Source organism: Gadus macrocephalus, chromosome 2 (genome assembly GCF_031168955.1).
Source record: "Gadus macrocephalus chromosome 2, ASM3116895v1".
Taxonomy (NCBI): domain Eukaryota; kingdom Metazoa; phylum Chordata; class Actinopteri; order Gadiformes; family Gadidae; genus Gadus; species Gadus macrocephalus.
Genome location: NC_082383.1, coordinates 15,087,171 through 15,102,662, shown reverse-complemented (window position 1 = coordinate 15,102,662; position 15,492 = coordinate 15,087,171). Strand labels below are relative to the sequence as shown.

Genomic DNA, 15,492 nt, shown 5'->3' with positions numbered 1-15,492 from the left:
ATGTTATTAAAAAACAAACATACATATATGATGTAATTTCTTTGTAATCATCCAAAATAATGTTAAGTGTATGGGTATTTTTCCCAGAAGGCCACTGACTGTTCGATACGCGCGATCCATTGAGTGGGCAACGCGGCGTGTACTTAGTGGGCCGCGCGCCGTGTATTGAGTGGGCCGGTCTGACAGAAACTCCCGGGCCACTTTTTCCCCCCAGTCCGCCCCTGGCTGTACTTGTTATATCTGTCAGTATTTATGACACGAAACCATAAACTCTAAAACTGACGGTTGTAATGCACTTTTCTTTCCTTTTTTTTAACGTTTCTATTGCATCAGTTTTTTCTGTATATTTCCCTTCTCGACCTCACAGACAAATTGTGTCAGTCTCTTTTCTCTTTCCTAATCCTTAATACTTGGGTCCTCTGCTCTCCTGTCCTTTCCTCTCAAACTCTCTCTTCTCTCAATTTCTCTCATCTCCTCTATACTAAGTTGGTCTTCCTCATATCAAAGTAGTGAAATAGGGAGACAGTACAGGGTTTGATACCTACAGCAGTCGAGCCACGGCTTCTGCTGGGGTATTGTTATGCGACTTGGACAAACGCAGAAATACTGTACATAGGCTATGAACCGGCCGTAATAATGATGCCACTTAGTTATGGAGCCCCCCCCCCCCCCCCCCCCCCCCCCCCCACCACCATATATATTATAATTACGGCTGTTCTTCCACATTTATTCTGTAGGTCGCTCGTTTATTGAGGCTCCACGCCACATGGGGGAGCATATCATGTAACTGTAGATTAAATTAGGAAAAATCGTTAAATAAGGAAGGTGTGAAAATAAAATGATCACAGATGTGGACTCCCGGAGGAAGAAGAACATGAAAAGCTTACTAAAATCAACATTCCATGTTTATTTCCTGATGCACGGCCGCTAACTGACACCATTAAAATGTGAGTGCTACACAACAAACAAATAAGACACCTATAACAATCAATGCTAATTATTTAGCCAAGAGCTGCTGTTGATATGATGATGATATGATGCCTTCGTCTGAGCTCATTTGAAAAAGGGCTGTGAAATACAATTCACTATAATCGGTGTAACAATTGACCTTACCAAACACATTACACGTGTGAAGGATAGCATGGTTGTGGGTTAGTAGAACCAATGATATTATACACGTTAATTAATAGTAATGTATTCTATGTGGGATTATAGGCAACACTTATTTGCACATCCCGTGTTATGTATGTTAGGCTTTTTGTCATTACAATGACAGCTAATTGTATTCTCTTTTCTGTAAAAGTCTTCTGCTTTATATCTCATTGTCCGAATGCTCAGGAATAGCTTTTGGTTTAGTCCAGTGAGCACATTTCTATATGTTGAGTGAATTGAGATTTTACAGAACCGGCCATTTGAAACATTAAAGTAGTCACCAACTTGTTCACCATACTGAACAAGCTTTTTTGCGATTTAATTTCTTGCTCCTCCTCCGTCAAAACATGAAGCAAACGTATTACCTTAAATGGGTAATCATAAATAATAAAATCTAAATGTGCTCTGAATCTGGCTCAAATATTACAAACAGATTATTGGGAAGGAATAGCATTCCCCGAGGACACTTGCCTTTGATTTCAGTCACAACGCCAACACATGGTGCCCACTGATTACAGCTCTCAAGTTGTCGCTGTGAGTCAACTATCGACTGTATAGCACCACTGTACCAAGCGGTCGTCTTACCCTCCAATTCTACAATGCTCTCTCCATAGGATATCAATGACAGGAAAGAAATAAACAAATGTCCTATCCCAGAAAAACGCAGAGCATGCATCAAATCCGACTCACTATAGGAGTTGCTCAAAGCTCAATAGGAATTACAGGGATGTCATTTTCTTTATGAAAAACATTACTGATATCATGTGAGATAGTGTTCTTTTGTTTTGATTTGATTATGTTGCATAAAATGCAATTTGATATTAGATTAATTATTACTTACAATCAAGACAAGAGAAAGGCCTGCAATCATTTAAATGTGTTCAAAATTGAAGTATAAATCACAATGCCTCTTTGATCAGAAAACGCAGCAGTTCACACCATATGAATTGTAATAATGAGTTAACTTGCAGATACTTCAAATTCAATTCGTCAAGAACCCCAATCTTGATAAATCTGAGCGTCGTTTTATTTTTGTAATAATGTCACTGCAAACATAAATATAATAATGACTGTATAATAATAATATATATATATATATATATATATATATATATATAGCCATCACCCGTCTCAACACAAATCATGACAAAGTGTGATTCAACCCACTTATCTTGGCCTAATGTACTGTTTTAAACACAAACGACCGTTTATCATGACGTTGGTTGGATATTGGATTCACACTTTTTTTTTTACAAAATGATTTAGTTGGAACGCGATATACCTCATAATTTATATTTAGGTTATTTGTCATGCTTGGTTAGGCTATTTATTGTAACAATTTGGTTAACATCCCCACAAGTAAAAGCTGACAAATACAATATAGTGAAAAGAACCAATGATCACAGTGCCCTCGAAAGTTCATAAAGCACCCATAATGGTTTTAATTCGTTTTGAAAATTGTGTTTTCTAGAAAGGTCATCGTGGAGCACTTTCTATTTTGGTTTTTAAATTAAGAAATGACCATTGACAGTTGATCTTTGGTGCCTTACGCGAGAGGGTCGGATATGGCCCGCCGCTTTTCACCAGGATAATTATTTTTGCTATAAAGGACCTAACTTTTAAACTTTAAAAAAAAAAATTTTGGTGTCAACTCTTTGAATTTGCCTTATTCTATAGGCCTTGCACCGCACGAACCGTAGTTAAAACCGTATAACACATAGGCCTACATCATTTTTACAGAAGTTAAACAAATATGTAGGTAATCTGGCACATTTACGTTTCCTGCTGTAGCCTACATGTTCATCAATGTGCATTTTCCTGAAATAAATAAATGAAATGGGTGTCTTTTAGGGTCTCTGACGCTGTCAATTGGTGACATTGGTTTACAACAAGGGAATATAAATTAATGATTATATAATTTTCGATAAAGCAGTTATAACCATTAACTAACAGTTAATCTACAGTTAATGTTTTGCAATGATTGAGCTGCTTATGGTGTCCATGTTGAATAATGGTGTTCATCGCTGCATATTTATGTATATATATACTTTTTTTATTATGGACAGTGTTAGAGAACAACCTAACCCCCTAATCAGCTTTGGAAATGTTGTGTCATGAAGTGCTACCAGAGTAAATTGAACCTTAATCCGCTTCCCCTAACATAGTGGCGCTATATATTGATGTTTATTAGCCTACTGAATTTTCTCATGTTACTAATTGTTCAGTAATTTTCCCATATTGCAGAGTGTTGCCATTTAATTTATATTGGGCTATTTGTTAATTAACTATTAGCCTAATTATAGCCATAAGATAATGGTGAACTCGGAGTCTTCTAAAGTCTATAGCGTGTTCTTGCAAAAAGGGTCAAGGAGCATATAACCTAGCAAAATTGAGATGTAGGCAACACAAAACATTAATGATTAAATGTCACACACGTTTGAGGAGTTTTTATTTATTTGCTATTTATACATTTTGCAAGAGGTAGACCTGAATATTATTGCGCTACTGGATGAATTATGAAAATACCTTTGCATCCATGACATCGTAGGGCCTTCGGTTCGGAAGGAGCCTAATTTAAAACTCATTATGCACAGAAGTGTTTCGTCACAAAATAACACAATCGCATGTTATTACGGTGGTACATTTATCATCTGAACTATCGCACAATCTTCCTGAATAGGTGCCCAAATGTGCACTATTTTTGTAATTGAGCACACTCATTCCACTCGGGTGGTCAGATAAAGGCCCACGCTTAATAAATAATGTATTAATTAACATCTGTATAATTCCATGCATGGTTGTAATTATTGATTTGTGTGTCCATATCGTTTGAATACCCAGAGCAAACAATAATACGAAGTAAGGGTCACAGGCTGAATAACCGTTATAAGGGTAACACAAGCAGAAGACCAACAACTGTCTCAACGGCTGTGGATTTGACCAATGTGGTATATTCTGCTTCGACGCCCCATGACGTCCATGACCTTGATCCCATTTGACATAGTGCCTGTAAAAACCGTTGCCAAGATGTATTAATTAGAAAAGCAATCATGAAGAATCGCCCACTCGGACAATCAGTTGAAAGTTGTCAACCATCATGGGTCATCATAGGTCCCCATTTTTAGCAAGACACAAGAACAGTTCTAATGCGGGGTGACGTTCACAATGCAATATTAAAGTGTATAACGGATTTTATGAGCGCACAGATCCCTAACCCTTACCAGGGATCAAATCCGTGGAACATGGGGATCTTGCGCTCGGCAAATATATGAATTCCTTGATGTCTAAGTCCTGAGCTGAATTCAAAACGCCATTATGAATTAGGAGATCAACCCCTGCAGAATTGGGGGGAAATTGGTCGACCAATGAAACAAGGAATGATGAGCTCAAGAAGCAAAGCTAACCTAGGCGTTCATTGTTGTTTGGTGTTCTAACGCTGAAATGGAGGTGGCTTGCAATGACGTTGCCGTCATTTTTGATTGCTTGTAGAATACATAGGTCACTATGCATCAATTTGCACATGTGCGTGCATACACACAAAATAAAGACATGGGCTTGCCTGTGATCACACACACGCACACACGCACACACACACACACACACACACACACACACACACACACACACACACACACACACACACACACACACACACACACACACACACACACACACACACACAGGCATGCACGTCTGGCACGCCTTTCCTCACAGCCCCCTCCGTTATTAAACGCTTACAAGGTCAAGTTCAAGGACAACCTGCATGGGTTTTGAGGCTCCAATCAGGCACGCGGGAACGCGCCCTCACACATGCGCACAAGACCCAAACGCGTGCACACACACACACACACACACACACGCACACACACAAACGCACACACACACACACACACACACACACACACACACACACACACACACACACACACACACACACACACACACACACACACACACACACACACACACACACACACACACACACACAAATGCAAACTTGCAAAATTAAAGAAATGTCGAGGAGGATATCACGAATGTTAAAGACTTATTTTTTAAACAGGCCGATGTTAGTCAATAAGTAATGACAAAATCATTTGCAGCCTTAAATAATTATCTTATGGTATGTTTGAGTGGTTATAGTTTTTCCACAATGGAAAATATGTCGCAGTAAAGTTTTTGTTGATGTTCGATAGGTAGGTGGCCCCGCAACGATGTTCGAGAGCCATATGTGCCCCGTCAAAATGTAACCCCATGGGCACATAGCACCAAACACCAAAAGAGGGCAACCATAATAGAATATAATATAATATAATAGAATTGAATAGAATAGAATAGAATAGAATAGAATAGAATAGAATAGAACAGCATATAATATTGCAACTGCATCAGCATGTTAGGGAGATGTTCAATTCTCAACCAACTGCATGGCGCTACCCCTGTCTTTAGGCCGACACGCTCGTTAAGTCGAATGAAGTTACTATACATTGTAATAAATAGCCTTAGGCATTCTACCTGTCTTTGGCATTCAGTTATATAGTGGAGATTGACAATTGCTGGATTTGACCGAAAATACTTGCACGTGTAGATAAGCTTTTTAAGCGCCTGCCAGCTGGGTCGTGCGTCTGGCAGCGGCGGTCTCCATCCAATAGTCCAATACTTTTGTTTTGCGCCCTGATTTGTTGTCAATACATTTTATAATCAACTGGCAAGGGCTATTTATCAAGTCAATCTTTTTAAAGGCACCCAGTGCAACTTTCGAGGCTTAAAAATAAACATTCAATTTCTAGTCTTTTTTACACGTAGTAAGTTTCAATAACTCCATACCATTACATACCGACATTTAAGCAGCAAAGATGAGACGTCGTTGTGTGGTGAGAACTGATACAAAATCGATAACAACAACAATGCCGCCATTTTCTTTATTTTTTGTAACCTACAATAAATAAAGCAGGCTTCCAGTCAATGGAAAAATGGCTTCTCCCCACCGGCGATTGTTGTTGTTTACGATTTTCTATCAGTTCTCACCACACAACGACGTCTCATCTTTGCTCCTTGAATGTCGATATGTAATGGTATGGAGTTATTGAAACTTACTACGTGTAAAAAAGACTAGAAATTGAATGTTCATTTTTCATTGAATGTTTACATAAAGTTGCACTGGGTGCCTTTAAGGTTGATTCAAAATAGAACCCCTGATATAATGTTGCATTTAAGAGGACATACAAAATATGGCCTACGTCTAATCTTTTTCCGACAGAGGATAATTTCACTTTGGAAAAAAACTGTTTCGATTTCATGGATTACCTTTAACGATTAACCTTCAATTCAAATTGGATAGATAGAATAACGGTACAATGTTCAATTCAGATTTCAGTTATAGGAACAAAAGATACGAGATGTTATCATTTCACATTAATCTAGTATGCCACTGTATAAATTATTTTTCAATTGTGGATTTTTTTTGCAATTAAATTCAATGACAAATAAAGTTAATTTACCAAGCCTTACTTATCAACCTCTGCCCGGAAAAGCTATGAGATGTTCTGTTTATTGAATGTAATTGGAATGGATACAGAGGACGAGAGAGATAATACGTTATATTAAACGTTCACAAAAAAGTGACGAATATTATGATTTTTCCCAACATTCGGCCCCTATACGAACCAATTGCGTCTTGAGCCGCCGGTAACGTGCGGTCGTGCGGTCATTTGGAGCAGTGCGCCATTTAGACCACAATAACCAACAATCAATGATTCAGCTTGAGATCCATAGTCTACGAATATTTTAAGCTTGACTTTAAACAAGAAATCATCTATACAGAAAACCATGTATGATTTTGAGTTCCAAAAGTTCTGCATAAATATAGACTTTAAATCAGTGTATTGGATTGATGAGTTGAATATAAGTTCGAATTAATTGTATTTAACCTTTTATAAGGTTAACACAATGATTGCTTCTAATGTGGGAGATCTGACTGCACTGTTGGGACTAAATTGTCCTCCCCCATGTGCAGGTGGATAAATTCAACTGTAACCTCAGTAGTTTACACACCCACTGTACTTGTGCTATGTTGAGTTAAATTTGTCAATCAATTGTATCTTTTTCATCAGCCCAAGGTGAATAACCGTTTCAAGGTATTGTATCCGACCCGTATCCAATGGAAGCGATACTCCTTTCTCTTAAAAGGGAGGGGATGTCTCCAGAGAGTAAACTATCCATTCTTGCCTATTTTCTCATCTGATGTTTTAAAAATACAACAAATACATCTCAGAATTTAAAGTTGTATTTCTTTCAGGATTACTGAAAGAAACACAATCACTCTCTAAAAAATAACAGTGCGTGATGTTGAAGCATATAATTGGAGTTGTAAGCTCCTGGTTAAATTCAAATTCTGGATAATGATTCTTGAATGTGCATGAATTTTCTCGTACATGCATATCGTCATGGCGTCCCACTGCGCCACGCACCCTCGCAGACTGCATGGCGTCAGCTGAGCCATCTGCACGGTGGCACTGTTTGCCTTTGTCTGTTGTATGTTAAGGGATGACCCACAAAGATAGGCATAAACAGAGAGAGACACCCAGAGAGAAGCAAGAGAGAGTGAGAGAGAAAGAGAGAGAGAGAGAGAGAGAGAGAGAGAGAGAGAGAGAGAGAGAGAGAGAGAGAGAGAGAGAGAGAGAGAGAGAGAGAGGGAGAGAGGGAGAGATGCACACCACCACACAGAAGCTGCCCTCGAGACATGCAAAGCCCTTGAACTTGAGAATGTTTACTGCAGCAGAGACAGGAAGAAGAAATGAATGTGTCGGTGTGTGTGTGTGTGTGAGTGTGAGTGTGAGTTGGGGGGGGGGGGGGGGGTCATCTGGTCTGCCCAGCTCTATAACTGCTACGACAGGGAGGGCCAGACTTCCCCTCCCCATATCTCCTTATTTGTCTCATGTTCAACTTGGCCTTGACCTCCAGAGCCCAAACTGACCTCCACAGACACTTTGGAGAACGGCTGTCTGTCTTGGCTTTGTGTGTGTGTGTGTGTATTTGTGTGTGTGTGTGTGTGTGTGTGTGTGTGTGTGTGTGTGTGTGTGTGTGTGTGTGTGTGTGTGTGTGTTTGTATGTGCGTGTGTGTGTGTCTCTGTGTGTGTGTGTGAGTGTGTGTGTGTGTGTGTGTGTGTGTGTGTGTGTGTGTGTGTGTGTCTGTGTGTGTGTGTGTGTGTGTGTGTGTGTGTGTGTGTGTGTGTGTGTGTGTGTGTGTGTGGCCAGCCTGTTGGAGGTTTTGGCTGTTGCCATGCAGTACAGAGCTATGGTGGGATGTTTGAAGGAAGCTTGGATCTGGTTCTAAAATCTTTAAAACTGAACCAGACATGGTCGGTGAAACATATCCAAAGCGTAACTAATGTTGCAATGGCAATTCCAAGTCCTTGCAAGAACTTGATTGTGTTGCATCAGGCAAGAATATGTGCTGTTCAATTAAAGTGTAATTCTATTTCTTAATGTGGGTTTGTTTTTAAGCATTTGGCATGTTTAACAACAGGGACAGTAAATTAATATGCATTGCAGCAACAGCAATGCAGCAATTCAATTTTAGTCTTTACTCTTAAAACAATTCTGCCAACATTTGAAACAATTATATTCATGTTGTCTATCAAATCATTCGTTTGAAATTATGCATTGCTATAAATATTTCTGCAGATTCAATTATTGAACCGCGCAGTCTTACATGTCCGTCTTCTCTAAATGTTGTAGACTGAAAAAACGTGTATTATTTAGTCAATTTAGATTAGTAATGGTAGGAAAACATTTAAATTGGCGGTAAAACTATTAAATCTTCGGTAATAGTTTGAAGCATGTGTATCTCTACAAAGATTTGCAATTTTACTTTAGTCTTGGACTGCAAAGCACGTTGCCTAAATCGGATTACCAAGAGTTTTTTGTAAATAACCAACAACTCCATTTTGATGCTTTGACTATGTATATGGCATATATGACATATGGCTTTATGTTTCTTGATGGTAAACCATCATGAAACACATGGACGTTATGCACAGTGTGCGCTACGGTATCTGCCCCTTTAAATGGAAATAGGTAATTCATAAGCCTGTTTGAAATGACCACACAAAAAAATCTAAAATGAAATGTTTCCTGGAAACTTTTGCTCTGTAGCCATTATTGTTGAATCCTAAAACCATCATATCTTCATGCATCCCGATTACGCTTTCTTGGGCGCTGTTCCTTGAGCAATACATACGTGTCGCAATGAGCACAGTGAGCGTTTTATGAATCAGAATCGTATCTTGAGCTTGCGTATTGGCATAACTGATGGTCTTATTAAATCGTGATAAATTTTTTCGTGTTCAATATTGGTCATTAAATGTAGGCTATATATTATTGCCGGGAGTTTAAAGATATTGTGCATTTGGCCTTTTACATTATAGCACTGCTCATTAAAGAACAAGAACAAAGCGGCAAGCAGAATCCCCCCAATAAAGGCCAAGATGCATTAAAGCAATGCAAGCAAAATACGTTTGAAAAAAGGCAAAGGCTTGCATTTCACGTCACCTGCAACATATGTTTTTCGTGACTTCCTGATAGTTATAAAAATGTGTATTGTCATATTGTACGGAATCAATGACCTCAACTATGTAAAGCGTTGCTTTAAATTTGCCGAATGGTGATTTAGCCTACTAAGTTTTTAATTCATAATAGACCTAGGCCTATATTTCTTCGAGATAACAAATTATTGATAATCACAACTTTTTCACGCACTGCAAAAACGATATGATTGTTTTGGAATGCATTCTTCCAACTTGGTTGATTAGGATCCTTTATTTAGCTTTTTCTAAAGTCGTATGTAGAAAAGTGTAATCAGACAGGCAATGCAAAACGGAATTTGCTGATGCTACTGTCGTCCCATAGCTCAAGCCTAATAAAAGTACATTTATGTGACAATTCAGAGTTTTTTCTGTCTGGTCACATGATCCGGCAGGCTCCTCCAATCGAGAGGCGCACACCCGCCCCGCGCTCTAGGCTCATTGCGTCAAGGCTGCGGCTGAGATGTAACGCGAGGTCTGGGCAGGATCTTGAGTATTTGCCTTAGAGTTTGACATTGACATAGAACTCAAGATTTCATTTTACGCTCTCAGCTGCATCATCAAGGGCACTTATCTGCGAGCGTAAAGGGTAGGATACATGCGCATGTGCACACAACCGTGTCCAATGTAGGCCTGTGTTGTTTTCAAAGTGCCCCAAAGGAAAATTTGTTTTATTTATTTAACAACAAAAAAAAGCAAGGAAAAGACGAACTAAGGGAAATCGGAGGCTCATATGACCGCCTCCCTGGTGCTAAATCCTCGCTGGCCGGCGGAAACTGTGATGTTTGTGTATGACAATAACCTGGACGACCTTAATAAGAACATGGAAGGATTCGTAGGCAGCGGGAACTTTGCATCGGCCAGTCAGTGCCGTAATATTATGGCCCATTCGGCGGCCGCAGCGGCTCTGGGTGGACACCCGTCCGGATTGGTGCACCCTTCCACCGGCTACTCTACATTGGACGCCCCTGGCTCCAGCCCCAGTGAAACGGCCACGTCTTCTGGAAAACCGTGCGGCGCCGGCCCGTGTCCAGCCGCCTCGATGCCACATCAGAGCTCCTCTGCAGCATCCGCTCTACCGTACAGTTACTTCGGTAACGGCTATTATCCGTGCAGAATGGGGCGAGGCGCCCTCAAGTCGTGCACTCAGGCTGCCGGAGCCGCTCTCAGCTATTCCGCAGCAGCAGAGAAGTACATGGACACCCCGGTGAGCAGCGATGACTACTCGAACCACCGAGCTAAAGAATTTGCTTTTTACCACGGCTACCCGAGCCCCTATCAATCCATGGCGAGCTACCTCGACGTGTCTGTGGTGCAGACCCTCGGTGCTGGGGAGCCCCGCCATGACACCCTCCTACCGATGGACAGCTACCAGCCCTGGGCTCTCACGAACGGCTGGGGTGGCCAAATGTACTGCCCCAAAGACCAGGGCCAGGCGGGGCACCTTTGGAAGTCTGCTCTGGCGGGTGAGACCAAAAACCTTTTAAATCTTAACTTGGATAGGCTATGTTTCTATATATTGAACATTAGATCATCATTATTTTCTTGCTCAAAAAAATCATTGTTGACTGCATGTGTGGTGTACAATTATACATTATGCAATACTTCGATAGCATGAAATAGTTTTGGTGGAGGCCTTAATGCTTCTTTCAGCTTGTACATATTGAAAATATGTGAAATGAATGCCAAATGAAAATATGCGATAGGCCATAGGTTCCAACTTGGTTGTGGATTGTGGGCAGGTCCACCATGTTGGTCTGTGTGTGTGTGTGTGTGTGTGTGTGTGTGTGTGTGTGTGTGTGTGTGTGTGTGTGTGTGTGTGTGTGTGTGTGTGTGTGTGTGTGTGTGTGTCTGTGCGTGTGTGTGCGCGCACACGCACCAATTATATTTGTTCCACGTACGCGTTAAAATAAAGTAATCGCGCCAACAACGCGACTATTACAGTTGTTTATTAATTATTTTCAAAAACTCAAAAAACGAGATTTCGATTGAATTGTGCTAATTTCGCCCTTTTCCCCCGGTCAACAGATGTAGTGGGGCACGACGGATCGTCTTTTCGTCGAGGCAGGAAGAAAAGGATACCCTACACCAAGCTCCAGCTCAAGGAACTGGAGAAAGAATATGCTGCGAACAAATTCATCACGAAGGACAAACGAAGAAAGATCTCAGCAGCCACTAATCTGTCGGAGAGGCAGATCACCATTTGGTTTCAAAACAGGAGGGTGAAAGAGAAGAAATTCGTTGCCAAAGTCAAAAGCACTGCACCATAGAACCCCTTTGTATGCCAATGGCCAAAAACGTCCACGATCAGCATCCGTGTTTTGGACAAAGAAGAACGTGGATTTACTTCATTTGACATCATATCAAAAAAAGGGGACGACATGACGACATTATACTCGACGATGTGGGACTTGGGGTTTCAATTCTCCCTATAGGTTCACTTCACCGAAAGCTCTTTCACAATGAACAATGATAGAAAAAAAAAACAGACTAAGAACTCGAAGAAATGAGCAAAAGCCATGTAGGACATGCTTCTAGAGACATGGTGTTCAAACAGCACTTAATTTGCCTGCTTTGTCTTATAACCTCGTTCGTCTACACTCTTGTCTGTCTATAACGTCCTACATTTACGTGTGCATGTTTGTAATGTAAGTATTGTCGGCATCGATTAGAGTAGCAGAAACCTATTATACAATCATATATATATTCATTCGGTTTATAACGCTTATATATAAAAAAAAAAAATTATGGTGGAATGCTTAATAAATACTTTAAATCCTCTACAGCTTTCGTTGTAGCCACCATATTTCCCACAAAGCATGCAATGTAGAAGTTTGGTTCGACCGACAACAGATTGCCTCTGCCAGCTTTTGGGACATTTTATATTTTTACTCGAATATTAAAGAATGTTGCATTATGCCCATAATTATTTTGTCAACAGTGTGCTTGGTCTGAAACATTTAGAAAGGGTTTCAACCTGGGTTGATTTGCAAGACAGATTGAATAAAGAAGAATACAACGTCCTATCTACTTCTAAATTAATTATTATAGAATATATTATAGCATTGCTATAATAATAATAATAATATTACTAGTTCATTAGGCCATGCCATCGCCTAAACTTGTGTCTAAAATGTGAGCCTTATAAAATATCAATATACCATCCTCGGTTTCATATACTGATCTAAAATATGTGTCTATACATGGACCTCTGCGTTCGTGGCAGTTTCTTTGTAATTTGTTTGTATTTTTCCTGATAAGAGGATGCGCAAACGAAGAGCGCAGACCAAACGTCATACCCTTGACCTTGGACGTCAGTCCCTTTGAATAATAAACCCAGTGCTGCTCTTATACCTGGACCAACACCATAAACGTGGTGTTGGTCGAGTTTATAAACGAGTATTTTAGCCCTTAATCTCAAATCTTAAATAAACACAGAACTACAAAGTCGAGACAGACCCACGCCTTAAGCCTATGGCTCTACCCGCCCTGACGCACGCGTTGTACTTTGAGATTAGATACATTCAGAGGTTCTCTGGACTGTATGATACAACTCCAGTGCGGTACCTGCTCCCCAAAATGGGTAGATTTACGTACCGTGTCTCGCTCTTTACGATCTATTGATGGGATTTACGTCTGCACCATCGGCAATGCCATTGTCCACGATGAACAGAACTGTGCCAGTGCATTGTGCATCGACCTGTGTTAGTAGGTGTGGAATAGTGGCCTTTAATTCAATTTTGTCTAGACGCGATGGAGGAGGCATCGGTCAAGGTTAAGTGGTGGGACTCGTGGAGACACTTTCAATAAGCGTGTTTCTTATGATACCGCGTCATGTGTCCTACATTGCATCCTTGTGGACCCGGTGACGTTTTTTCTAAAAAGCAGTTTCCTTCCTTAACACAATGCGATAATAAAATAGCCCTAATAATAAGCTATTTTCGTAGGCTAATAGATGAATAGGCGTATGTCGGTCGTCTTTATAAAATGCACAAAACATTTTCGAAAAGCAACGTTACGAATTGGTCATTTGCGCCTGACGAAGGCCCTTTGTCTATTATTTAATTATCCTACACTATTTGAATAAGATAGGCATGAAGACGAGACGAGTAATAACAGATTCGATGTTTACCACATGGGATAGGACCATACGGAAGATAGGCCCCTATTTTGGCTCAATTTTGAGAAAGGTTAAAGTTCATGTAACAAATGTTTGATGAAAATATATTGCAATGGTACTACTGGCTTTTAAGCATAATATAGCATAGACAGATATCACAACACAATATCAATTCATATAGAGCCTAGGAGTTCCGCTCGGACATGAACCTAGTCTAGTTGCGGTATTGCGGGTACTAAAGTTTAACTGCAATCTCTGTTGCCATATTTGCTAAACGAACAATACCATCCCATTCCCCCCACGGAAGAAGCTCGAACCAAGCCTTGAAGCCATAAAGTTTAAGCTGTAGGCTATGTGGCCTTTAGTTCAAATACCAGAGCAGAGAGGAGGAAGGTCTATTGTTTAGATTGCTCTCAAAATTAAGACCCCATATCTTTTTTAACCTGAAAAATTATGGGTTGTAGGTCATCAATTCAGGATCCATGCATTCGGATCTCTTCTTAGGAACTCGATGCAATAGAAAGTGAGTTATGACGTTGCTTCATTCGGCCAACATGAACTAGAACTAGGCTGCTGTTACAATCATTCGCATTTTCTGACATATTTACCACAATAAGGTTTTACTGTGTAATGTAATACAGATTGGCCTACCACACATTTCTTCCGAATCTGCATTGCGACCGAAACGTAGGTCTACCACAAACAGCCACAGTTTAAAAAAGCAGTTAGAGAGAAACGAACAGTGATGTGTGTGGAACACAAACTATGGACTTAGTCTGAATCACGTTTTTGTAAACCCTAACTTATTGGGCGACTTTAAGTTATGTCCGTAGGCTGAGTGAGCGAGTTGGCCTACGCATAGTAGCCTCATAATGGATACGTATCCTCAAAATGGGGGACGTCGCTGCAACATTGCAACAAGAAACCAATGAATAAAATATAACTTAAATATTATTGGGGTATTATTAGGCCTACTTATATTTTGGGTGAGTCTAATGTCCGAGCTACAAGTATCACACACACACACACACACACACACACACACACACACACACACACACACACACACACACACACACACACACACACACACACACACACACACACACACACACACACAATTAGACGTATATTATATTCTGTTCTCCATTCTATTATATTATCAGCCTCTCCATGCAGCCCATAGATAACAGCTCATAAGAGGAATGCAGGATACATGCTCGTTTCTTTGTTTCAAGTTCACGTCCACCTCCAAGCCTCCACCATTTTACCGCCTTCCCCTCACTCACTCTCTCTCTTTCTCCCTCTTCTCTTCCCCCCCCCTCCTCTTTCTCCCCGTACGCTCTCTCTCTCTACAGATGTCTCCCCTCCCCCCTTCTCCTTCTTGCCGTCTGCATTGCGGACAGCCTTTTGTTTCCGTGGTGGACATAGCAGTTGAACTTGAGGCAGACACCTTGTAAACCACAAGTAGTCTGGGGCCTGTCTGGTCTGGCGATGCGGTGGGGGTCACTTGACACTGGACGCTGGACACTTGCTCCCCAAAAATGATACGCTCCCTTGGCCAAACTTACGCGTGTATGATGTACCATACGCAACCCTAGGCTGCATGGTCTTAAAACGAACTAAATTATCCCTGCC

General features: G+C 40.6%; 1 protein-coding gene across 1 annotated transcript; it reads left to right on the top strand.

Annotated features, from left to right (window-relative positions):
- The first annotated feature begins 10,175 nt into the window (after positions 1–10,175).
- Positions 10,176–12,250, top strand: hoxb13a (homeobox B13a). The gene is made up of 2 exons (XM_060073087.1): positions 10,176–11,200; positions 11,763–12,250. The coding sequence occupies exons 1-2, from the start codon at positions 10,468–10,470 to the stop codon at positions 12,002–12,004; spliced, it is 975 nt and encodes a 324-aa protein (XP_059929070.1). The 5' UTR covers positions 10,176–10,467; the 3' UTR covers positions 12,005–12,250.
- Positions 12,251–15,492: the final 3,242 nt, after the last annotated feature.